We start from the raw sequence: 25,751 nt of genomic DNA, 5'->3' as shown, positions 1-25,751 counted from the left end.
AAGGAATTTTCGCTCTTATATTGGGCTACTTGATTTTAAATTTTGTTCCTGAGGCCCGTGTGCTGGAAGTGACCCTGTCTTTTTAACTCCCTTTTAGATTCACTTTTAAATGAATGAGAAAAGTCTGTTACTATTTTCACTTCTGCCACTTGAAGACCCTTGTCTCCAGATGTATTGATAAATACTTGCCTTTTAACTGGACAGAAGAAAGACAGCTGACAGGAAGTGTAAGGGATGTCGTGGGACTCCTTCATTGCACTAAATGTTCCCTTGAAAGGTGGAGTCCGGCGACAGCGGGGCGGGGGTGAGGAGGACAAGTGTGCAGCCGCTGGGTTCATGGAGATTCATGGAATCTCCATGAAATGCCCTTGAGGAGCTGGTTTTGTTCTTGAGATTCCCAAGGCCTGTGCCCACCCGTAGTAGAAAACACTGACAATTATGCACAGCCTGAAGCAGGACCTGAGAATTGTAGGGGCCTTTGGAGGTGCCCTGGTAGGGATTCAGGACTGGGCTGTCGAGGCTGTTGTAGGACTGGGTTTCCAGACACCAGTGTCCATGGAGCCAGGCGGAAGCCCAGGGAAGCGGCCGCTGTCCGTGCGCGCAGCCCTGCTCGGCTCTCGGAAAACTGGAGCCTGGAGCCGCAGCCCGTGTACCTCAACAGCAGCTGGAAATCAGGGCCTTCCTGTGATAACTTCAGACCTGCAGTTGACAGAAAATTTTGTAAGACCCTGTGTAAGCCAACCCCAACAGATCCTTCAGAAAAATAGGAACTGGAGATCACGTTTAAGGATATTTTTATAGATGGCTCCCTGCGTATGTAGTGCCTTTGAGAGAATGCTAGCTGTGTGGATCTTGCTCTGGCGATTTCCTTAGAAAACCTCTTCATGGCCTTGTTTTTTGGTCAACTGACTTCTAAGAAGCGGGTTGCTAACATTTACTTGTTGGTTGGCCTAAGTCTCTGCTCCTGAAGAGACTCGGGGAGAGTGCTAGGCCCCTTAGTACCTGTTTCCATCCATCCTTCCTGTGACTTGGAAGGAAGGCGTGGCTGTCTTCATTTTGAGGACGTCCTGCTCAGACAGGTTTCTAGCTAAAAGCTGTCAGGGGATTTTTCTCTCGGTTTAAAGTCGGAGTCTTTTGTTGCAAGAAGATTCCTGCTGCTTATGGCCCTTTTTGAGGCTTAATCCTGGAGGAGTGGGTGGGCGGGGGTGATGTGTTGGGGTTGAGTCCTGGCTGGTGCTCTGACTTACTTTGAGAGGCTTGTTTTTTCCATGGGAAGGGAAAGTATTAAAACCAGTTACAAAACCTTTAAGAAATGTGAAGATTGTACTGGAGAGGGACGGATGAGTAGTTCTCTCGAGTTACTTCCTGGAGCGCGCGCACCTTGTCTGGGTAGCAGACGGACTGCTCTGCATAAATGGCCCGCTTTGTTGCTTTGGCCGTGCGTCCCCCGGGGGCTGCCCCAGTTTAGAGTCTGGTGTGCTACGAGAGTGCGTGGTGTCCAGCGTCTCAGCTCGCTCTTCTCTGTGCACGACCTTTTCAGACATCGGCCTGGGAAGTGACTCCGTGTGTGCCCGGCCCTCATCTCATCGGATAAAGTCTTTTGACTCCCTGGGAGCCCAGCCTTCGCACAGTCGGACTTCAAAATTGTTCCAGGGCCAGTATCGAAGTTTGGTAAGTTGGAGAGAGCTGGTTTTTGGAATATGTTGGGGGAGAGGAGCCTGTGCAGGTGTATCCAGAAACGTGCTCGTGCCTCTGAACAGGGCGCTGCACAGCCAGCGGGCGCTTTGGCTCTGTTCCCGCTGTTCCTTCATTGGGGTGTGGTATGTGCTCATCACCGGGTTCTCCAGATGTTTACACGTGACCGCTTTTGAGAGACTTGTGTATTTTGGGGGTTATATTTTAAGACTCCTAAATCTGTTAATCTAGAGAGATGTGTGTGCTTTAAAGTGTTTCCCTGGTCCCTTGTAAGATGGTATTTTTTTCTGCTTTGTGCACATGTACGGAAGTATGGGAATAAATATAAAAGTGCTTAGACGTGTGATGAAATGGCTAACAGCTAAAGAATCGAAAGGTGGTCTTTCTCCTTCCGGAAGTGTGGCTTAGCGTGCCTTCCTGGGTCAGGGTGTGACTTGTGAAGGAGGGGCTCCCTGGTCATGGGTGCTGGTGAAGTGGGTAAGGAAGGGGGTGCATGACTGTGCTGGGAAGTGAGGAAAAATCCACGGGGAAGTTGTTAGGATCCGGGCCATGAGCAGAGCACGTGGGGTGCAGCCGTGAAGCTGACCATGCGAGGCTGGAGAGAGATGTGGTATGGTGTGGAATGGGGGCCGTGTGCAGGGAGGCCGCCCCAGGTGTCATTCTGGAAACGCTCCGAGCCCTCTTGTGAGCTAGCGGGTGATGGCACTTAGATTAGCTAGTTGTGGGACTTTGCTTTCACGTCCTGTTTTAATAAACTTGTTTTCGAGACAAGTGGTCTTGCAGCATGAGCCGAAGGAGAGCCTGACTCGTGGGTGTTTGGGGATCACCGATGTCCTACCTGCTTCGACACAGAGAGGAGTATTGTTAAGCTAACGGTTAGCTTAAATAAATCGGTTAGAGTTGCATTTTGTGGAGGGAATTTGAATTTCAAGGAGGGTTAAAAAGGAAGCTGCAAAAGGGAAATGAGAGTTTTACATGTTCCTGAACTTTTTGAACACAAGCTAACTCCTTGCTGTTTACCTGCTTTTCCTTAGAGAAGCCTCGTTACTGTTTCTGACCTTATGTACGATGCACTTGGTGCCACTGCTGTGTCTGCCCTGTTCTAGGAGCTGTTCCCGGACTCTTGCAGATGACATTCCCGCCCCCCGCTCCTGTCCCCGGCCCCCTGTCCCCCGCAGTGGCCCCATGAAGCAAGGGCTTAATACTAGGTGAATTTTGCAGAGCTCTGTTGGGAATGTTTTTAATCCACATTGAGGAAAAAATACCAAACCACTTGGATGATATTTATATTTCTTAAAAATTTGTGAGAGAGAGTGAGAGCATATACATGCAGGGGAGGGGCAGAGAGAGAGGGAAGAGAGGATCCCAAACGGGCTCCACACTGTCAGCACAGAGCCCGACATGGGGCTCTATCCCACAAATTGTGAGATTGTGACCTGAGCTGAAATCAGTATGCAGTCAGACGCTTAACCCACTGCGCCCCTCAGGTGCCCCTGGAAAAGTTTTAAAATTAGCTTTTATAAAACTCGTAGGGGAAAATGTAAGAAGTCTGCAAACTCTGGGTAGAGAAATATGTTGCCTCACCCGTTTACCAGGGCCAACTTGTAACTACTGGTTTTTGAGAAGTGAAGGCTAGATTGCAGATGGAGAATTTTAAGTAAAATGTGGGTAAGTGTAGTGTTGAAGGGTGCATGTTACTAAGATCACAGTAAGCATAGGATTAATGTATAATGAGCTTGGGAAATTTTAAGTAATGGCAGAAATAAAAAGCCCTCTGCCACCCGCTATGTTTGGAAGACCCTGCTGGCTGCTGCCCTTTTGCTGTGCGACAATGACTTCCTGTGCCCTTCGGTTTTTCTGCAGGAGTTACTGATAGTACTTTGAGGGAAAATTCTTGGATTAAAAATTACAATGAAACAAGAATGGCAAAATTTTTTTTTAAAGTTTATTTTTGAGAGAGAGCACAAGCCAGGGAAGGGGCAGAGAGAGAGAGAGAGAGAGGGAGACACAGGATCCAAAGCAGGCTCCAGGCTCTGAGTTGTCAGCACAGAGCCCGACACGGGGCTCTAACTCACAGACCACGAGATCGTGACCTGAGCCAAAGCTGGACGCTTAACCGACTGAGCCACGCACGTGCCCCAAGAATGGCACAAATGTTTATTTAAAGCTGTGTGATAGGCAGCAGAAAGAGAAATTGTTAATTTCATTTACAGTTGTACCAAAACGAATAAAAAAGCAATCAATTTAATGAAGGAAGTGAAAGACCTGTACTCCACTATAAAACAGTGCAAGAAACTGAAGATGACACAAACAAATGGAAACATGCTCATGGATTGGAGGAGTCCATACTGGTAAAATGTCCACACTACCCAAAGCAGTCTGCAGATTTGATGCAATCCCTGTGAAAATAAGAGAGTGCTTGTCACAGAACCAGAACAAATAATACTGAAATTTGTATGGGACCACACACACTTCAAATAACCAAGGTAATCTTGAGAAAGAACAAACCTGGAGGTATCACAATCCCAGTTTTCAAGGTGCACTACAAAGCCACAACAATCAAAAGTGTATGGTAAGGGCACAAGAATAGACCTGTAGATAGTGGAACAAAATGGAGAACCCAGAAAGAAACCCACAACTACATGTCTGGCTCCGACAGAGGGGGCAAGGAAATACAATGGGGAAAGACCATCTTTCCAGCAAATGGTGGCGGGAAAACTGGACAGCAACTTGCAAAAGTGTGAAACTGGACCACTTGGTTTCTTTCAGCATACACAAAAATAAACAAAAAAAATGAATTAAAGACCTAAACGTGAGACTTGAAACCATAAACTCGTAGAAGAAAACAAAGGTAGTGATGTCTTTCACATCAGCTATAGAAACATTTTTCTAGGTATGTCTCCTAAGGCAAGTAAGACAAAAATTACTATTAGGGCTACACCAAAATAAAAAGCTTTGTCACAGTCAAGGAAGCCATTAACAAATGGGGAAGACAGCCTGCTGAGTGAGGGAAGATACTTGTAAACGACCTCTCCGAGAAGGGGTTATTATCCAAAATCTAGTAAGAACTTACACAAATCAACACCAAAAAACCCAATTAAAAAATGGGCAGAGGACCTGAATACACCTTTTTCCAAAGACCTGCAGATGGCCAAGAGACCCATGAAAAGGTGCTCCTCACCGACTGTCACAGAAATGCAAAGCAGAACCAGAGAGAATACCTCACCTCTGTCAGAATAGCTGGGGTCAAGAAGACAAATGACAAGTGTTGGCGAGGACGTGGAGGAAAACGAGACGTTGGCACAGTTGTGGGAATGGAAACTGGTGCGGCCACTGTGGAAAACCATATCAAGGTTCTTCAAATGGTATGTAGAAATACTATATGATCCAGCAATTCTGTTGGGTATCTGCCCAAAGAAAACCAACACTAATTTAAAAAGATAAATGCTACAATAAATTCAGAGGTGCATTATTTACAACAGCCAAGATACAGAAGCAACTCGTGTCCACAGACAGGTTAATAAAGATGTGTGTGTGAGAGAAACGTGTGTGTATACACACACACACACGCAGTCTACTCGGCCATCAAGAATAAAATCCTGCCATTGGCAGTAATGTGGATGGTGGAATGTGGAATACGACGTTATTCCGCTTGTATGTGGAATCTGCGAAAAGAAAATGAATAAACGAAAAGTGAAAACAGACCCATAGAGAATAAACTGATGGTGGCCAGAGGGGTGGTGGGGTAGGGGCAATATAATATGGGGAGAGGGAGAAAAGTAGGTGATAGGTGAACCTCCACCTACCCATTGTCTTCTACTTCGTGTTTGAAATTCTCCATAATAAAAAGTTAAGCTAAAACAGTAGGTGATTGCTTGGATGTAAATTTTGTGGTCTTTGTTAAAGCAAACGATAGCCTGAAATCGTGTGAGGTGCTGCCGTTCCCAGGGTGAGGACGGGTGTTCTCAGGGTGCTCTCTGAAAGCCCCTGGTCACACGTGTTCACTCGCACCTCTGTTAAGCACGCGTTGCCTGACCACCACCTCAGTGCTTGCTGTCAGCACGATCGCTTCTGTGTCACTGAACCCCTTGACTCCAGGATGGGTTTCTTGCTTGTGATGGAGGCCAGATTGAGCAGTTCTGGTGTTCGGTCTGCACTGACATGGAAGTTCTAACTTCCTTTCTTCCCTGTCACTTCCTCATTGTTCATTTCTGGGGGTGATCCCCTTACCCCCGCCCACACCCTCTGCTAAACTGAGCTCTTCCTGTGCTCATGCTGTGCCCTCCCCCGGACCGAGTGACTACGGCTCCTTGGAGGGGAGGGGTGCTCAGGGTGTCGACTTGGGGCTTGTTTTTACTCTGGTCTGGGGCTGACTTCACCCTTCACTGGTGAATAAACTGTACTGACTGCTCTTGGGACTCCTCTTGTCCCTCTGTGGCCAGGGTCTTCATCCATTGACTCCTGAGAAGTATGACCTTGGGTTCCCAAGTTTCCCTCCCTGTTGGCGGGGAGTGGTGAGGTCAGGTGCTTGCTGCCACCACCCTTCATTTGTGGGAGTCCTGCCTTGAGCCCCTCAAGCACTGCCTGTGCCTGTGGTCCCCACTGCCACCTGGGACTGGGCCAGCCCTGGTCCCTGCGCTCCCAGGACTGTTTCTCAGACCTGCACCTCCGTGTGTCCACGCATTCCACGCTGGTCACGTCTCCACCACCTCTGCCGCTTCACTGTACCGCATTTCAGCAATTCTGAGACCTTTTTTTGAAACCTTCTCACAGGTTCAAAAGTAGCATGTGTCCTAAAGTTGATGGTATGTCATAATCGACAGCATTTGGAGTATATAAAAGGTATTGTCTAATTTCTGGCATGTTCTATTTGATGAAATACATTATGAGCAAGCAAGTGTAGAGAAGTTACAGTATTTACCTAAGCTTGCAAGACAGGGAAATACTAGCTATTGGAAGAGAAGTTGGGTGTTTCCTTGACCAGCTTTTCTTCTGTGAATGAGATTACCCCGTCCAGGGAACGGGGAGGATGGGGCTTGTGTGAAGGTAGTATTCCAGGACATCATGGTTTTGGGTTGTTAGGGTGACTTCAGAACGTGGGGTAAAACACTTGATGCATTTCTGGGTGTGCATGATATTGACAGGTGGGCCTTTGTAGGCCTCAGAGGGCAGCTGTGAGGGGCAAGTGTGGTGGGTACAGGTTACTGCTCCCAGACGAGGTACAGTAAGTGGGCCCCACAGTGTCCACCCATCACTGACTTAGTGACCTGAAACCTACATCCAGAAAACAGCTAGATGAATTTCTACAAGTCAGACATTCCTGTGTAAGATCGAGAAACAGAACCTGACCGGTGTCACCTTTGTTGTGTCTGCTTTTCCCAAAAGGCATCTGCTGTCCTGATTTCTGACTGTAAAGATGAACTTCGCCTGTTTTGTGTTGGACATAAACGGAATTGCACAGCGTGCACTCGTTCCGTGACTGGCTGCTCTTGGCTCAGCCTGTTGTGTTGTGGACTATTGTGGGGTGTCAGGTTGAACCCAGGTAGCTGATGAGTTTCAGTTGCAGGAGAGCCTTTAAATAGGGGAAGGAGAGAAATCCCAAAGAGGAGAGCGGTTAAATACCTGCTCTCCAGTTTGCCGACATCAGCGGCAGTGACTTGAACGCCGCTGTTGAGTGTTGGGATCTGAGGCTGGACGATGGTGTGGAGCCATTGCGGCATCCTGTCTGGGGCACCCTCTCGCACCCTGTCTCTGGCATCTTGTGGTCGTAACACTCCTTAGAACAACATCTTAAGCTTACATCTTTGGTATAGTAGGTGCTGAATCCTTGGACACTTGTGGCATCAGAAGTTTAGGTAGATCTAAACTTCTAGAGATCTAGGCTGGCTGCCTGTCCTCTGTGTCTTTCTTCCTACCTGTCCTGGGACATCCCTGTCCTTGTGGAGTGGCTATTTCTGTGCGGAAGACGTGGCAGTGGTGTTCACCTGACCTGTGCCTGAGTGCAGAGAATTGGTGACGTGGGGGGAGAGTGTAGTCGCCTTAATTTGTAACGTTCAGGTTGGTGTTGTGCCTGGAGAGGGCCTGTGCACTGGTGGCTGAGCTCACACAGCTGGGCTGGCTGGAGGGTCGCTCCTAGGGGGTACTTCGACCTCCTTGGGGCCCGCTCTGCCCCTGCTCTTGGTTACATGTTAACGGATCCCTGGGATTGGCTCTGTGCGGGTTGTACACAAAGCCAGCTTGCCCAGGGTGGGTCTCAGGAAGGAGAGGGGGTGAAGATCGTGGTGGACAGCTGATGCAGGGTGACCATGGTTTGCAGAGATGAGCTGATGCCATGTGGCAGCCTGATCCGGTTTCCTTAACCAGGGCTGTGACCTGTGCCATCGCTGGGGAGTGGGGGGCAGGGAGCCTCCGCGGGGCTGGTGACCTTTAAGCTGTCCCTCGCCATTCAAGTGCGCCAAGCAAGCAGCATGTCAGCCAGAGCTTTCATTCAGTTTGCCCAGTGCTGAAGGGAGCTTTTTTTCATGTTAATACTTAGGATATTCTAAGCATTAAACATTCAGTATGTATGAAGTGTTAAATTGGTTAGATAAGACACTTAACGCATGTACTTAAATTAACTTTTTATAAGTTAATGTAAAATACACATTTAAATAAAGAATAAACATTCTAAGAACTGTCTGCTCCTCTTGAAGCTCTATCACCACTGCACTTTGTCTGTCTTCTGGTTTGGTGACGTGCGCAGCTGGTTAGACTCGGGTCCTTCCGGACTTGGTGCAGGAGGTCCCGCTTGCTCATCGGGCCCCCGGGGGTTTGCCTGTATTGTCTCCGTGAACGCCTCTGTGAAGCTGGATTTAAGCCTGCAGTGTGGTCAGTGTGGATTTCCTGTCATGGAGCGGGGTCGGGGTCTCGCTCTGCATCCTGGCCCATACCTTCCTCCTGGCCAAGTGCCCCCATGGCTTCTGTTGGGTCCGGTCAGTGTCCCCTCACCATGTCCCAGACCCACAGGATGGCCAGGGTGTGTGTGATCACTGTGCTTCCTTTCCTGAAAGCGTGGTGTTTTCTGGAGTAAATAATCATTGCCTGTTGGAGTTTTCTGTGCGCCCTTTGCAGACTGCAGCCCTCATCTTTTGCCGGTTTCTAAGAATCTCTTGTACGTTCAGACCCATTAGGATTTCTCACTTCTTCCCAGGGAACTGCCCTGACGTCTTGTGGCCACTTGAGTCTCCTGGTTGTAGCCAGGCTCCTGCCAGATGCTGCCTGAGCTGTCCTCCTGTGTCACCCCACCCTCCCTTTGACCCAAGCCCATCTCCCCCTCTTCTGCTTTTTTTTGACCGACCCCCCTGTTGAGGAGGAGTGCATCTTATAGGAGCTTCTCAGAGAGAGGGCGCATGGGCCGGGAAGTGCTGGAGAGCTCGCGTAACTACAGCTGTATTTTTATTCCAATGTGAAAATTCTCTTTTGTTTTCCGAAGTGTCTTTACCATGTGACTTGAGCCGGGTTTCTCTAGGCTCCTTCCCTGTGGGGTCCATGCGGCTTCCTGGCTCTGTGGCTTTGTCTTCAGGTTGGGGACATTTTCAGCCGCATTCCTCATACTGCCTTTCAGCACTGCTTTCTCCTCCACGACACCGGTGACGCCAGTCTCAGGTCCGTCATTTTCCACATGTTCCTGGGGCTCTTTTTTCACTGTTATTTTGAGTAAATTTTGTAAGTTCTTTTTCCTTTTTGAGCCTAGTTCTTTGAGACGCTGGTGGGTAGATGGGGCCACATGCTGCTACCTGGTAAGGGTGGAGCAGGGACTCCCGGCCTGATCTTTGCTGATGTCACCAGTGCAAGCGGGTGCTCGGTGGGACATGGGACATGTCTCTTCCCCATCCCCGTGGACGCCCAGGTGCAGACTGAGGGCACGCCCCCTGTCGGTGGGTGGGCCTGTCCTCTGCCCCTCTTCTCCTTTCACCGGGAGATCAGGCTTTTCTTGGGGATGTGTTTAGTTTGCTTCTGTTGGTGGTTCCCGGTTACAAGCCTCTCCAGCACCTAGTCTGGGATAGATGGAAATAGAAAGAAACTAGCCGGGCTGCCTCCTCTTCCCACCTTTCAGAGTGGGCACACAGGCTTAATCTCTGAGAAAAATTCAAACTGAAAGGAGGTACCATTTCTTCCCAGCAGTTTGGCAAAAATAAAAATGCTTGGTGATATTCAGTGCTGGTGAGCGTGTAAAGAAATAGCCCTGAATTACTGTTGGTGGGAATGTAGTTTAGTGTGAGGAGAAACTTTCTGGAGGGCAGTTAGGAATAGGTACTAAAATTTAAAATATGTCGCATGTTTTCTGACCTGAATTTAAGGTATACGTTTATTTACAGGTGTGTTCAAAGATGTGCATATGGTTTTAATGCAGCCTTGTCTTGCAGTAGAAAAATATTAGAAATAACCTTAAATCTAGTAACAGAGAATTACTGGCGCAGCCATACAGCTAAGTTACACAGTTGAGATTAAAATAATTCTAGAAATCACCGCAGTGTGTTAACTTTTTGTACATTGTATTGAAGGATGTACTGTATAATTTGATGTAAGTGTACATGAAAGTATGTCATGTTTATGTAAGTGTAACTGTGGCCAGAAAAAGACCTTTAAAACCACTAAGAGGGTTTCCTCTGGGACTGGAACGAGGTGGTGGTGGTCAGGGCACTGCAGGGAGGTCGGAAACCTGCTTGTCTACCTTAAAAAGTGCTCTGCTGTTGGAATGGGGCAGCTGCACTCTGCTTATACTAGTAAAACATCTCACTTTGTAATGAGGCAGACCACATGAAATTTTTCTCTCCCTCTTCCCTTTTTAGGACATGACCGATAATAGCAACAGCCAACTGGTGGTGAGAGCGAAGTTTAACTTCCAGCAGACCAATGAAGACGAGCTCTCCTTTACGAAAGGCGACATCATCCACGTCACGCGGGTCGAGGAGGGCGGCTGGTGGGAGGGCACGCACAATGGCAGGACCGGCTGGTTTCCCAGCAACTACGTGCGGGAGGTCAAGCCCAGTGGTAAGTGGCGTGCGGGCAGAGGGATGCCGCTTGTCCTCCAGGACAGGTGACTGCACTCACTCGAGGGCTTCTCCCTCCCTGGCTAAGCTTGTGTAGATGGCCTTGGGCTGAGGGTTCTCCTTCTTCTCTAGTTGTTCTTCAAGGAGAGTGATTTTTACTTTACCCCTGCCTTGGGGTGCCGGCATGAAGGATCCGTAGTTAAAAGTAGCATTTCAGTCGGTTATGGTAACAGTTTAAAATTAGGACTTGGGAGTTTGCTCTATCATACAGGCTGTTAATAAAAAAGAAATTATTTTAATGTTTGTTTTTGAGAGAGAGCAAGTGAGCTGGGGAGAGCAGAGACAGAGGGAGACACAGAATCGGAAGCAGGCTCCAGGCTCCAAGCTGTCAGCACAGAGCCCGATGTGGGGCTTGACTTCACAAACCGTGAGATCATGACCTGGGCTGAAGTCGGATGCTTAACCAAGTGAGCCACCCAGGTGCCTCAGGCTGTTAATTTGTATCACTCTGGGTGCTTTTGCTGATGATGTATTATTTGTCTTTTTCTGTATTTGTGATAATTATTTTATGTTATTTTTTATTTTGAGGGAGTGAAAGAGCCGGAGAGGGGCAGAGAGGGAGAGAGAAAGAATCTCAAGCAGGTTCCTCACTGTCAGCGCAGAGCCTGATGGCAGGGCTCAAACTCATGAACCATGAGATCATGACCTGAGCCAAAATCAAGAGTCGGCTGCTTAACCGACTGAACCACCCAGGCTCCCCATGTACCACACTCTTACGATAAAGTTAAGGCATTGCTAAGAAAATGAGAGAGCCGGGGCACCTGGGTGGCTCAGTCGGTTAAGCATCCGACTTCAGCTCAGTTCATGATCTCACAGTCTGAGTTCGAGCCCCGCATCAGGCTCTGTGCTGACAGCTTGGAGCCTGGAGCCTGCTTCGGATCCTGTGTCTCCCTCTCTCTCTCTGCCCCTGCCCTGCTCATGCTCTGTCTCTGTCTCAAGAAAAAAAAAAAAAAAAGAAAAAGAAAATGAGAGAGCCAGCACATTTACAGTACTGCAGTGTATTGATGAATATCCATGTAAAAGTGGACTCGTGCAGCTCAAACTCTGTTGTTGGAGGGTCAGCCGTGTATAAAATCCTTGTGTTTTGTGGAGCTTGTCATTGAGCGCTGCTCTCCCAGCCCTTCTGTCACCAGATGTGTGAGTTTTCTGTACTGAGCAATCCAGTGACCTCACGTAGAGCTTCTGAAACCCTCGTAACTTCCTAAGGGATCAGAGTGCTGGGAACATCTTCTGTTCTGTTCCAGTACTTGTTCTCTGGTCACGGTTCCTGATACAGAGCTCCCAGGACCTTTGTCATTTCCTGTGGCCCAGACCAGGCGCAGACCCCTGGCCGTATCTGTTTTCTGTTTCAGAACCACAGTTTGCTCATCCATTCATCTGTTGCTGGACATTTTGGTTGTTTTTCACCTTCTGCTGTTGGGAATAAGGTTTCTGTGGTCCTGGGTGAGATCTGAGTCCTGTGCATCCTCTTGGGCCTATACCTAGGGGTGGAATTGCTGGCTCACAGGGCGATGGTGGTCAGCGTGTGGGGAACTGCCATGCCGCCTGCGTGGCAGCTGCCCTGTCGTGCTTTCCACCAGCAGTATGCCAGGGTTCCAGTGTGTCCACGTCCTTGGCACCACTTTTTTTTTCCCCCATGATAACTGTTGGGTGTGAAATGGTACCTCGCTGTTTGTATTTTTCTCATACGGTAAAGTTGACAGTAAGTGCCTGGGCTGCTTGTGTTCTGGCTGCTTGTGTTCTGGTTACTGTCTGAAGTGCTTCATTCAGTCCTCACACAGCCCCAGGAGACATCGGGATATTCGGGGCGCAAGTATGAATCCTCCTTCTAATGCCAGCTGTCCTCACCGCACCGGTGTCCGGCTGATGGGGACGGAAGTGTGGTCTCAATCTTGGACTCAGCTGCTGGGAAATGGAGCTTAGCGTATGGCTCATCGGACTTGCCAGTAGTCACTGGTTGGCCCCAGCACTGGCCTGTGAGCATGAGGCTGGGACAGGTCGAGTCTGGGCTAAGAGCCTGGCCAGTCCTATGGTCCCCTGGTGTCCTGGGCTGAGAGTGCTGCCCTGGCCCTCTCTGGGAGGACGAGGGGTGAGGGGGCACCGAGTGCTAGTGCCTGGGACCTGCCATTGGCGTGGAGCCTGACTGGGCCCACGTCTGCTGACTCCAGGTCCCGGGTTCTGCTACGAATGACACATTCAAATGGGAAGTTTGGTCTGACTTTGAGTTGTAATAGTAAGAGTGCACGTTTCTCCTCAGGGAGTTTTCAAAGTTTTACCCTTTGAAAATTGCACTGAAAGGATACTTTGTGGGTCTCAGGGTCCTCTTCAGGTGACTTTGGGGAGTCGCTTCTAAAAGGATCTGAGCAGGCTCAGGACTGCTCTTGGCGGTAGGTGGTTCCATGGTGTGCTGCCCCCCTTAGAGAGTCTGGCAGTGCGGCATGAATGTCTTGCTGTGGGGCCCCACTTTCAGAGTGGAGTGTGCAGCCAGAGAGGTGCTGGGTGTAGACAGATGCAGCTCTAAGAAGAACCGGCCATTCCTGGTGGTGGAGTTTGCTTAACAACAACAGCAGCAGTATGTGTAAGGGGCACCCGGCCGGCTCTGTCAGCAGAGTGTGCGACTCTTGATCTTGGGGTTGTGAGTTTGAGTCTCATGTTGGGTGTATAGATTATTAGAAATCCTTAAAAAAAAAAAAAAACCAAAAAAACTTCCATGTCTGTCGGTGTGGACTTGTGTCAGGGCAACTGCATCACTGTCTGCCAAGTTTTGTGTCTTACCCCATGTTTCTGTCTGCACGGGCGTGAGAGAGACCCCTTTAAACATGCTTGTAACTGCATTGGGTCCCATGGGATCCATAGTTTTTGTACTGAATGGAGACCAAGAAACTGGGAATTTTCACATCTTTCAGTTTATCTGTAAAGTGCAAATGATAACAGACTTGCTCAGATTGGTGGTCTGTCATGCCACTTTCCTCTTTAGCTGACAGTGGGGCCAAGGGGATAACCTTTTGGAAATAACTTCCCATCCTGTGTTCACAGATTATCTGTGCATATTCTAAGGAAACCTGTTCCTGTCTGATTTTTGATGTGGGCATTTGAGACCGAAAGATGTGAGATCGTATTTTTACAGTATCATCTTACAGCAGTGAAGAATGGAAGTCCACGGTCACAGTAACATGTTAGTATTGTAACTTCTGAGTAATTTCTGTGACTCCGATGTTGGAATAGGATTCCCTTCTAGAAGGGTGTATTTAAGATAAGCATTGTCATTTACAGTGTAATTCTTCATTTTCTGTAAACAGAGTGTGCCCGATCCTAACTGGTGATCATGTCAGGATCGTTTACTTGTGAAACAAACACTGACTTCCTCTAAATTGTGAGTTTCTCTTTGTTAAAGTTTTTGATTTACGAATGTATTTGTTGAATAAACAAAACCACCCTCCCTGAGTTGACCCCTTTTGGGCTGCTTTTTTCCAGGTAAGTTCTCAAGAATGTCCACTTGATCTCACACTTCTTGCAGGTGTCGGTAGCCATGATCATTTGCCCTCTGGCAGCTACAGATGGCAGTGTGGCTGTCAGGCTTCGCTGTTGTGTGTGTGTGTGTGCCTTGACCTGTGTGTGCTTTCTTGTTTCGGATAGTCCTCTTTGCAGGCTGGTGTCCTCCAAGAATACGCTTAAGGGATTTCCACTGCTTGCCGCATGTGCCCTGTCCTCCCTGAATCTCTGCTACCTCACAGCAGACACCCTCGTTGCTCCGCATTTAGTTGCCATGCACATTGTTCTGATGTGCAAAACCATGGATTTCTGGGGCACCTGGGTGGTCAGTCGGTTAGCATCTGACTCTTCAGCTCAGGTCGTGATCCTAAGGGTCATAGGTTCAAGCCCCATGTCGGGCTGTGCACTGACCATGTGGAGCTTGCTTGAGATTATGCCTCCCTTTCTCTGTGCCCCTCTCCTGCTCGAGCATGTGCTCTCAAAATCAAACTTAAAACTTACGGATTTCTGTGTTGTATACACACGTGCATGTTTCAGGCCACACTCTCTGGAGAATTTCTTCAATTGAAGGGAGACCTCAGGAAAGAGGCGATGAGGCCAGTGGTTGGGGGTGGGGTGGGGAGAGGGCTGCTGGTCGCTGCTACCGTTAAGTCAGCATGGACGCTCTGTGGGTGGTAGGCCTCACACCAGACTGTGCATTTAGAACCCATGTGCCGCTGGGGTGGAGGGGGCCATGTTTACATCTGGCATCAAAAAGCGACCTGGGTTTTAGGTGCGATGATCGATCGGCTATGGAAGGAAGAAGTTTTACGTATATAACCCATGTAGGGAAAGGGACAGAGGTAGCAACTGATTTCCGTATTGCTGGAAAAGTATGTGCGCATGCACGTGTGATGGGAGGTTTCTGAAAGCACCCAGGATAAGGCTGCATTAGAGGGTAGGCCTGTCTGTACGGTTTCTTCCAGATGCACACTTGATAATAGGCGGAAAGAGCCTCAAATGTAAGATTGCACCTCAGGCCTGTAGGGGCGGCGGTGGTGGGGGGGAACCCAGAAAGACGGGTGGAGGGCTCTGGGGTGAGATGCTTTGGGATTCTTCTGGGACGTGGGGGTGAGTGTTCCTCCAGATGAACACCGCGTGCTCTTCCCGAACAGCTGTGCTGGTGGGCGCTCTAGGGGATGTTCCACTCTCTGGGGACTGTGCTTCAACATCCTGTTTGAAGGACCTATCCCCTAGGTCAGCTGACTGACAGCAGTCAGGGGTCAGGGGTGATATCCCCCGGTATCAGGGATGAGACCCTGGTAGGTGGTGGGAGCCTGTGAGGACACAGCTGGGATGACAAGAGCACCCCCGGCCTCCACATCTGCCCTGCAGCTGCCTGACCGCCCCTGCCCGTCTGCGGGGCTGCTCTGCATGGACGTGGGTCCCACAGACACCCTCCCCCGGGGCTCCTGGTTTTCCTGGTCCCCTCGCTTCCTCCTCAGCTTGGGCTTTACGTTTTGTTCTGTTGCTTCCCTTCGTGGGTAATGCCTCACCATGGACCTGGTGTGCATGCCGCGGTTATCCCTTGGGGCCCCGCTTTGTAACACGAGGACCTGCCTTGACCTTTCTCCACCCTTCCATCCTGCCTCCAGTCAGCTGTGTTTTCCATGTACATCATCAGGATTGTTATGATTGCCCTTGGTTCCGAAACCACAGGCAGCATCCATTCAGCAAATACTTGAGTGAACTCTGTTGTGGGGACCGGAGGGGGGGGTGGGGAGTGAAAAACCAAAACCAAGGTGTCTTTCCAGAAATCATGAAGCTTACCTGAGGTTCCCGAAATAGAAAATGTGGTAGACAGTTGAGAAGGTGAAGGTCTGCTAGGCTCCCCGCTGGCACTAAATAAAAGCCTGAGAGGCGTGACCGCGCACACACTGTGTGGGTCTCACTTGGTTCCTGCGTCAGATACGCCAGCCTCACAAAGTCATGTTGTGACAGGTTTGAGTCCAGGGAGATGTAAATACAGACTGGGTGCTAGGTGATAACGAGGAATTCCTATCTTTGTCAGGTGTGATCGTGGCCTGATGTTTGGATTGTCATCAGTCCCAGTCTGACGGGCACTGAAGTGTCAGGGGCTAAGATGCCCATGTTTGGGATCCACCGTGTAAGGCTTCCGGAAGAGGAAAGGAGGGATCTGAGTGTTCACTGTCCAAGCTCGGTATGAGCAGAGACAGTGACCCTCTCGGCTTTCGTGTTGGCGAGTTTGGGTAATCAAGTTGCAGAGCAGGGCCAGTACGGTCCCCACGCAGGGGCTCCTGAGCATGTGTCGCTAGCACAACATCCCCACGACCACGGAAAGGGTCGAGGGCACTGTGGCTGCTAGGAAGCTGGTGACATGACCGGCGTGGGGCTCGTGAGCGAGGTGACAGCTGTTGTCCAGAGGACAGTAGGAGAAAGTTGGAACTAGTGGTTCTTGGGGCTGGCAGCAGGCTCTGTTGGGTCACTGACACCCCTCGAAGCCAGGGGCAGTAGGGGATGTGGAGCCTTTGAACCAGTTATTCATGTTTCGTCTTCCCCAAGCTTGCCTTCTCCCAAAGTAGGCAGCAGGGAAGAGCCTGTGATAGTCAAGTCAGGCCAGGGGTGAGGGCTGTGGGCACAGGCACATTCACGGACCTGCTTTTCGCGGGCCTTTACCCCGGGTCAGCCGAGGTCCAGGAGCAGCGGCGTGCATCGGGAGGTCAGCAGCCTGACACCGTGCCACGTAGCTCCCTTCCTCGGTGGACATTTGATCCCCTCAAGACCTCACGAGTGGGAGAGTACAGGACAAGGTACGTTGAGAGAGCACGTTCACGTACCTTTTATTGGAGCATATTGTTGGGTTCTGGTTAATCTCTTTCTGTGCCTAACTTGCAGATTAAACTTCATCACAGGTGTGCACGTAGGGTTTGGTATGCTCGGTTTGGGGCATTTCCCGGGTTCTGGGAACATAGACCTCACGGATAAGGGGGGTGTCTCCTGTGTGGGCTTCCTCAAGGGCCCCCACCTTCCGTGCTGCCTAGAGGCGCCATTCCCTCTGTGCAGGATGGTTCTGATTTTGTGGGGGATGTAGTGTGGTGCTCTAGCCCAGGGCGCAAGATGTCTTTTCTGGAAAGTGTCTTTTCCAGTAATGTTGCTCGTTCCTTTTGCTTTGTCCTGAAAATCCTATTAGCTGTCTTGTTTTGCCTTCTTTGGCTTTTAATCTGGTTTTTGTATTTTTTGTTTCGCTGGATTTCATTCATTTGGAGTCCACTCCTCAGATCTTTGAGTTCACTGTCTCCTCTTACTTGTGATGGTGACCAGAGTTTTCATTTCCAGAAATGGTTTCGTTCTTTTTCAGGTGTTTTTAATTTTTGTGGTGCATTGTTTATTCATTATGGCTCTTTTCTTTCCAGGTGGGGTTTTCTTTTCTTTTCTTTTTTAATACTTAAGTAGAGAGGGGGCGAGCAGGATAGAGAGAGGGAAAGAGAATTCCGAGCAGGCTCCGCACTGTCAGGTCTCAGCACAGACCCCAGTATAGGGCTCGAACTCATGAACCGTGGGATTATGACCTGAGCCAGAATCAAGAGTCAGACGCTTAACCGACTGAGCCGCTCAGGTGCCCCTCTTTCCAGGCGTTTTAAATATACTTACTCCATGGTCTCCTAAATTTTCCCCTTGTTTCAACATCTTGGGTGTTCCATTTTCTTTGTATGTTGTATCTGTTTATACTGGGTTCAGTTCTTTGTGAGCTGTAACTTTGTTATAGTTGTGTCTTTGGGGGTTTGGTTGGGGGTACCTCTGTGCCCTGGGCTGTGGAAACATTCCTACAGAGAGGAGGGACATTTGTTTCCTCGGGGGCTCCCAGAGATTTTCTTGCCCTGGGCAAACACCCTGGGGCCCTTTGGGGGCTGGAGTGGGTTTGGACCATATGCCTCCGCAGGGGCGGGCTCAGGGTTTGGATTTCTCCTGGGCTGTCTCTCCCAGCCCGCGTCCTTGCGAGACGCTGTTTGTCTGGGTTGGCGAGCAGGATAGGCTTCTCGTTGTCAGCCTGCCCGAAGGGTCCCCAAGAGCTCCTCCTGTTTGTCACTCAGGGCTGTGTCTGGTCTCTGCAGTGCCCTCCTCCTTTATTCATTTAGCATATTCATGGTTAAATTCTCTTGTTTTTGGCATTCTTAGTTTATTGGAAGAAAGGGAAGATCTGTATCTTCCGGCGCCTGGTAGGACAGCACTAAATTATGTTCTCATGGTTTCCTCGCAGTCCCAGTGAATTGTATCAATCTTTAGCTATCGGATGGGCCAAAAATGGTTTATTTTTCTTAAGATACTGGGAAGGCTGAGTGTTTTCTAACGTTTCCTGGGCGCAACTTTTGTTAAAATTGGCCATTACTTCCCTTCTGGTATATTATGGTCTAAGTTGTGTGGGTGGGGTGGTGGTGGTGTTATTTTAGGGGGAGGGGGCGGGTGGGGAGTAGGTGCTGGAGGGCTCCCGGGGCTGCACAGAGGTTCCTGAGGCAAACCTGGTATCCTGGGCCCCTCCTGCCCGGCATGTTGACCGAGCGTCCCCTCCCCGTGTGACTGAGGGCCGGGGCCCCGGGACGAGTGCGGAGCGGGCCCTGCTGTGGCTATCGGCGGGGGAGCTGCGGAGCCCTGGCCTCACCCCGCCGCCTTAGCTGTGGGAGGGCAGCGGTCTCCCTCCCTCGGGGCCTCCTGCCACGGAGGTACCTTGCGGTTGGTGGCACCACAGGCAGACACGGCTCCTCTCTGACCGCTCGGTGCCGGGGTTTCTTACCTTGGAGCCCTCTGTCGGGAAGGGCCCACGGGGTTTGGGGAGATGTTCCCGGCCCTCCCGTGGCAGTGATTCCCCTGTAGCCGTCGGCAGAGTTGTGGACTCCCTTTTCCACGGGAGAGGAGACCGCGTGTTTGGGCTCCGCCTGCACTGGGTGGCTGTCTTCTGCCTGCCCTCTGTTTTTACACGGTGCCGTAGCCTGGCGCTACTTCTTGTGAAAAAGCCTTTTCTCCTGGTTCTCCCAGTAAGTTAGTTGAATGTTATCTGTGCCGTTGGGAGGTGTGTCTTAAATGAGGCACTTGACAGATTATTTGCTTTTAAAATTTAAAGCTGGGGCACCTGGGGGCTCAGTCGGTTGTGTGTCTGACTCTTGATTCTGGCTCAGGTCATGATTCCAGGGTCGTGGGTTGGAGTTCTGGGTCGGGCTCTGTGCTGAGCGTGGAGCCTTCTCTCTCTTCCTCTGCCCTCCCCAGCTCATGCACGCATGTGCATTTGCTTGTGCGCTTGCTCTCTCTCTCAAATAAAAAATAAAAAATAAATCAGGGGCACCTGGGTGGCTCAGTTGGTTAAACGGCTGACTTCAGCTCAGGTCACGATCTCACAGATCATGGGTTTGAACCCTGTGTCATGCTCTGCGCTGACAACGTGGAGCCTGCTTGGGATTCACTCTCTGCCCCTCCCCCACATATTCTCTCTCTCAGAAATAAGAAACAACTTAAAATAAATCCAGTCCAAGGTAATAGCACACACGTTGGTGTTTGTGGTCCGGCGACCGTCTTTCAGGCTTCAGTGCTCACCTTTATTTTTATCTGTATTTGTCCCCTAAATGATGGGTTCCAAAGGTGAAAGGCATCGTTTTTCTTAAGGTAAAAGCATGTCAATTTTTTCTTCTACAGTTAAATTCCTACCTGTAGGTGCGAGACTGGGAAGGAATGTGTGTTAGCCAGAACACATTGATATTTCTTAAGGGCTCAGAAGTGGTTCATTTCTCATGGAGTTCTGTTTTCATCCTGTGAGCAGAGAGTTCTTTCAACTAGGAACAACACCTGTTTTGCGCTTTATTGTCAACCTTTTGGAAAAGCAAGTGAGGCATTGAAGGATGGTTTAGACAGACCATTCATTCCATAGGAAGGTGAAGGCCTACAGTTAGTGCATGTGATTTCAGGCGTTTCTGGGTTTCTGTTGCAAGGCAGATAACGGCAATACTGAGCAGCCAGTTGGAAGTGGGGACCCGAGACTTTGGCAGTGTTTGGGATTGAGGGCACTGTTGAGGGAGCTAGCAGAGACTTGGGGCAGATGGGTGGAAGGGTGCTGAGCACAGCACACCAGAGGGACAGAGCGTTGACTGACTCAGGTGAGGCAGGTGTGTGACCTGCTCCTCGAATGCCCTTGCCCTTCCCCCCACCCCCACCCCAACCACCCCAGTTTGCTCTCCAGCCCCGGTAGCCAGTGACTGACACGCCCACCCACCCTGAGGGCCACACTGGCAGTCGGCATATGCTTCCTTGATCCCTTTTTTGCTGGCGAATCTCCTGAACAGGTGTTGAATGAACGCTGGGCAGCGTACAGATACTTGAACCCTCGAGTAATCACAATTGCTCGCACTATGGTTTCTGGGGTGGAGGTTCTTAAGGCTCCGTGGGTTTTTCTTGTTTTCTGCCCCTGCTCGGGATGGATTTCCTCCTCCTTGGCTTATCACGCTGAGCCAGATCCTACTTGTTTGGAGAGACCTGCGTTGTGAGTGCTCTGAATTGGACGTGTAGCCCAGACTCTGCGTCTTGGTGTTTTAACATCGTTACGTATCTGCCTGCATCGGCTGGTATTTTATCTTGACTGCACTTGTGATCTGTTAGCATAGCTCATGCTCGTGCTCTTTCTTCTGCTGACAGTCAGGGAGCATGGCCTGTCAGACACCGAGCCCGAGCGGGGAGTACGGGGTGAGCCACGTACGGGCTGGGGGGGACGCCGGCTCCCTGACCTCAGGGCATGAGCACGAGGGAGGCGCGGGCCTCTGGCAGCTACCCTTGTTGGCTGGTGCTCTCACGGGAGGTCCCTGGACCAGTAGCTCTGGGCTGTGGGGGCTGGTGTGTGTGGTCTCCAGTACTGGTCAGTAAAATTGCGTTACGTTTTCATTTCAGAAAAGCCTGTGTCTCCTAAATCAGGAACGTTGAAGAGCCCTCCCAAAGGATTTGATACTACTGCCATTAACAAGAGCTATTACAACGTGGTGAGTACCTGCAAAACCCATTTTAAGAATAACTTATTTTTTTTTTTTTTGAATGTCTCTAAAACTCTGCAGTGTAGACTGTAGGTAAATGGTGTGGAGTATGAAGGAGGAGATAGAAATCATCTGTTGTGGGCTGCACAGTTACAACCACCGTTAACGTTCTGGTGTATTTTCTTCTAATCTTCCACGATCTTACGTTTTTGTTTACTACTTAAGTAGACTTATACCCTTCTGTTGTCACATAACATAGTATTCCCTCCTACTGTTTCAAGTCCTCAAAAGCGAGATTGTAAAAAAGCGCACGATGTGATTTATAGGCGCCACGTGGCGTTTTACTTGTGCTTTGGGTGGATTGTAAGTACTTCAGATCAGTACTGTTTCTAGTTTACTTGTTTCTTGACATAAAGTCTCTTCCGGGATTGATGGATCCGTGCATCGGGTAGTGTGCAATTACAGGAGAGCATCTATACGTCGCACTCAGTGAAGACAAGTGCTTCAGAATGGAACACGACGTTATGAAACTTAACGTGAGCAATAATGTGGGCTTAAAAAAGACCCGTGATGCTAGGTCTAGTGTATAGTCTACTCTTTCCTGGTCCCTAAACCATTGCATGGACTGCAGAAATAGGAAATGGTATTATTTGGATCACCTTCGAAATGGCTGGCATATATTGGTGTGATAAACCAGCGTAGTACACTTTGTGAGTGTGGCTCTGTCTTCCATTCCGTGGAAAGTGTGCATTTTGGGTTTCTTCCCTGCTCCTGGTCTTGCACAGGATGCTTCCTGAGAAGCAGTGTCCACTTGAGTCCGTGACACCTGTGTGTCCTTGAAGTGAAACCACTACGGATCGGTGCTGCTTTGAGCATCTGAGTGTTTCACTTCCTGTGCTCCTGTAGGAAAAGGAGAGGACGCGTGATGGACGGAAGTCTGTTCTGCTGCGCTGACCTGTTGCCACAGCCTCTGCTGTGAGTTTGCGTGTTCGGCATGCCGACCATTCACTTCCCACTGGCCCCCGACCTTCCAGAGCAGGGTGACGTCGGGAGGGCTCCTTGCTCTGACGCGCGGTGATAGGACCCCTGCTCTGTGCCAGGCCCTGGTGAAGGCAGCAGGATGTGGCAGCCAGCACCTGTCCCCCTACCCCCCCACTCCCCCATCCCCATGCTGCCTCTGCCTCCTTTCACTTCCACTCTTCTTGTCCTGTGGACTCAGCTTGCTGCCTCAGACTGGATTTCTACGTGTGGTCGACACCAGGCCCTCTTCCCGAGCAGTCCTTGAGTCCCAGCCTCTGCTTCTCTGACTTCGTCTGGGTGCAGACTTCAGCCCAGCTGTGCGGGGCTCCCCAGCATGGCCCATACCCGAGGGGCCGCCTGCCTCTCCTGGTTCTGCTCTGCTGTCCACACCCTCTTTGCGTCTCTGTCGGATGTTCGTCGTGGATGTTCGTCCACATGACGTGGCTCTTCCTCTGCTTTGCTCGTTAGTATACGATGTGTTACGTGTGTGGCTCTGTGTCCAAAGCACAGTGAGAGTGGTCTGGGGTGCTTGAGGGCCTCACAGGAGGCGAGCTTGGGGAGCAGCCTCTTCCTCGTGTTCCTCTGTGAGATCCGGGGTTCCGCCCAGGGGAAGGTGTCATGGGCGGAGTACCAGTCCGGATCCACAGTGCTGCTCTGGAGAGGGGGCTGCTGCTCCTCTCTGAGGTTGTGTCCACTTAACCCTAACTGTTAGAGGAAGCAAGGCAGGGCCCCGCCCCTGGAGCCCACGTCATCTCTCTGGTCTTTGCAGTAGTCTTGCCTCCATTAGGGATTTTGCGGATGTAGGCAACCATGCTTTTCCAGAAGTCCTGGTAAGTTGTTGTCCTTTGCATTTTATGTTCTGTAACCCTCTTCAGCTTGAAGCATCATCAGTGCTTTTTTGGATTTCTTTCTTTGAACTATTCTTGTATGTGGGGGGGCAGGGAAGCGCCTTTATATCACAGGTGCTGTTCTGAGTCAGCCACTCTTTCATTGAGAAGGATGGGAAAACACCTTGACCTCAGAATCACATCCAAATTGTTGTTTTCATAAAGCTGTGTTGGTAAATAGCACATGTTAAAATTGTACTTGTTATGGACATAACTCAGAATCCATGGAAACCCTCTTTGGGTGTAGCACCCCTTTTACAGGGGAGAACATAGCTCTAGCTGTTAAAGGCCTTGCCCAGGGTCTGCCACTCTTTGGTGACTAAGCCAGGAATGAATTCCTCTTTTTTGAATTCTGTATTTATAAACGATGTAGAAAAGTAAACTGTAGAGCAGAATACAACATGTAAAGTAAAGAAGAAGAGCTTTTTCACACTGCCTGGCGTGGCTTTGTTTTCACAGCAAACTGTGGAAGTTTAGGTATTTTTAACCCTGCTGATGGGAGAAGGTTCTCCAAGAGGAAGACTGTTGGTGAGAGACTGAGTCTCCGCTTGGGCTCAGCGGAAAGCAGTGGGGAGAGTTGTGGGTGGAGGTACGAGACCGGAGGCGGGCAGGACGGGATGGATGGGCGTCCTGTGGCTCCTGAGTGATGGTCGAGACCGCCCACCGACGCTGGCACGTAGCTAGTGCTTCTGGGTGGCTTAGGACTGTCCTGGGACAGTCCTGGGATGCATGCTGTGTGTGCGAAGTGTCATGGTGTCCATGGGTCTCGGAGCTGCTGTGAGTTTTTCTTCACTTGTTTCTGTTCTTCAGACTGAAGGGTCTCTATTGTCCTTTCTGTTGGCCGATTGTTGTACATCTGCATCTAGTGTTGGGCCCCTCGAGTGGATTTTTCACTGTATCACACCTTTAAGTTCACAGTCACCATTTGGTTATTTTTATGGTCAAATAGTGTATTTGTGTCATTGTTTATGTATGTTAATTCTTTAGGCATACCTGTTTTAGTTGTTTGGACGTTTTTAAAAAGACTTATTTTAGAGCAGCTTGAGGTTGACATTGGAGAGGGTGGAGCTTTGCCAAGGCCCCATGATCAGCACCTCTCAGGCTTGCTGGCTCTCCTCTTCATGCGGGATAGTCCCCTGCTGTCTGGACCGACCAGTTTGTCCATCACCCACTGGAGGACCTCTCGCTTGCTTCCAGGTGTTGGTGATTGTGAACGAAGCAGCTGTGAACTCGCGTGCGTAGGTTTTCACTCGTGGACGTGATTTCAGCTCGTTTGGGTGAATGCTAAGGACTGTGATTGTTGGGTGGTGTGGGGAGCGTGTTCTCAGTTCTGTAAGAAACCGCACACGGTCCCCCAGGGAGGACCCCTGTGGGGCATCTTCTGCCACGCCTGCTGGTGTCTGATCGGGTTTCGCTGATGGACGAGGTGTGTGGTGCCGCCTCAGTGTCTCAGTCAGCAGTTCGCGGATGACATGTGTCCACGTGCTTACTGCCACCTGTAAGGTGTCTGTTCAGTTCTGCTATCCACTTTTAAATTTGGGCTCTCTTAGGGAGCTGTAAGTTTAACTTTGACTATAGTTTGAGGGCGATGTGCACGGGTGTGGTGTTTTGGCATTTATGCTGCTTGGTGTCCTCCGAGCCTCCCGGGATCTGTGGTTTTGGTGTCTGACATTAATTAGGGGAAATTCTCCGTCATCATGGCTTGAACTCTTTCTTGTGTTTCTTCTCCTTCTGGTACTTCCACCGTGTGTATTTACACCTTGTGCAGTCCCCACCATCCTTGGATGTTGTGTTGTGTCTTCTCTGTCTTTTCAGCCTTGAGGGATGCTGTTAAGGCCTGTAGCGCTGGGATTCTCTCTGCAGCCGTGTGCGATCTGCTATTGACACCATTCTGGGCATTCTTCATTTCTGTTAGTGTTTCTCCCGGTTTTCAGTTCTTGGGATTTCCACCTCCTTGCCGGTCTTTTCTTGCATGCCGTCTGCTTTCTGCGTTAGAACCCTTAGCATCTTAATCTTCGTTGTTCTTAGTTCCTGGTGGGATAATTCCAGTGTCCCCACCATGTCGTCTTCCGATGCTTGCTTTTCTCTTCAGACTGTGTGTTTTGCCTTTTGCTGAGTCTTGTACGTTTTTGGCGATAATTGAACATCGTGTATCATGTAAAAAAGGAAGTGCTCACTGAGGGGGTGAGGTGTGCGGGGAGAGGAGGGGGGTGCTCCATCAGGGAGCCTATGCCTCTGGACCATGAACTCCACTGGTGTGTTTTAAATTCTGCCCCCCCTCCCTCCCTCCTGCCTGCAGATCAGGTGGCCCAAGGGGGCTGGGCTGTTGGTCTTTGCCAGGGCATTTGAGCAGGCTAGTCTGAGTTAACTAGTTTCCCTGAGGGCAGGCCTCCTAAGTACCAGGATGCTGAGCTGTTATTTCCGAATGGCTCTTCCAGTGGTTCTTCTTTTCTCCGCTGAAAGCCCAAGGGTGTTTTTCTCTGAGGCTTTGGGAATTTGGTCAAACTCCTAGATGATAATTTCCCAGTACTGAGGAGGCCTCTCTACGACTGGGTCTCCCC

The 25,751-nt window shown here is 50.0% G+C and overlaps 1 protein-coding gene across 15 annotated transcripts in view; it reads left to right on the top strand.

Moving 5' to 3' along the window:
- The window catches only part of ARHGEF7 (Rho guanine nucleotide exchange factor 7), a 135,046-nt gene that overhangs the window by 60,257 nt on the left and 49,038 nt on the right, over positions 1-25,751 (top strand). For 12 of the 15 annotated variants that reach the window (XR_009611269.3, XR_009611270.2, XM_060636675.3 and 9 more), the window contains 3 exons: positions 1,541-1,671; positions 10,527-10,728; positions 21,204-21,292. Coding sequence is in view for 12 of the 15 variants with exons in the window: in XM_060636675.3 (XP_060492658.1) it covers positions 1,541-1,671; positions 10,527-10,728; positions 21,204-21,292 (422 nt within the window). In the remaining 3 variants the exon portion in view is untranslated. The remainder of the gene's footprint in view (positions 1-1,540; positions 1,672-10,526; positions 10,729-21,203; positions 21,293-25,751) is intronic. The other 3 variants (XR_009611271.2, XM_060636679.3, XM_060636684.3) reach the window with 1 other exon arrangement.

Source organism: Panthera onca, chromosome A1 (genome assembly GCF_046562875.1).
Source record: "Panthera onca isolate mPanOnc1 chromosome A1, mPanOnc1 haplotype 2, whole genome shotgun sequence".
Lineage (NCBI taxonomy): Eukaryota > Metazoa > Chordata > Mammalia > Carnivora > Felidae > Panthera > Panthera onca.
The sequence above is the reverse complement of the archived record's forward strand: the minus strand, read 5'-3'. Positions and strand labels throughout refer to the sequence as shown.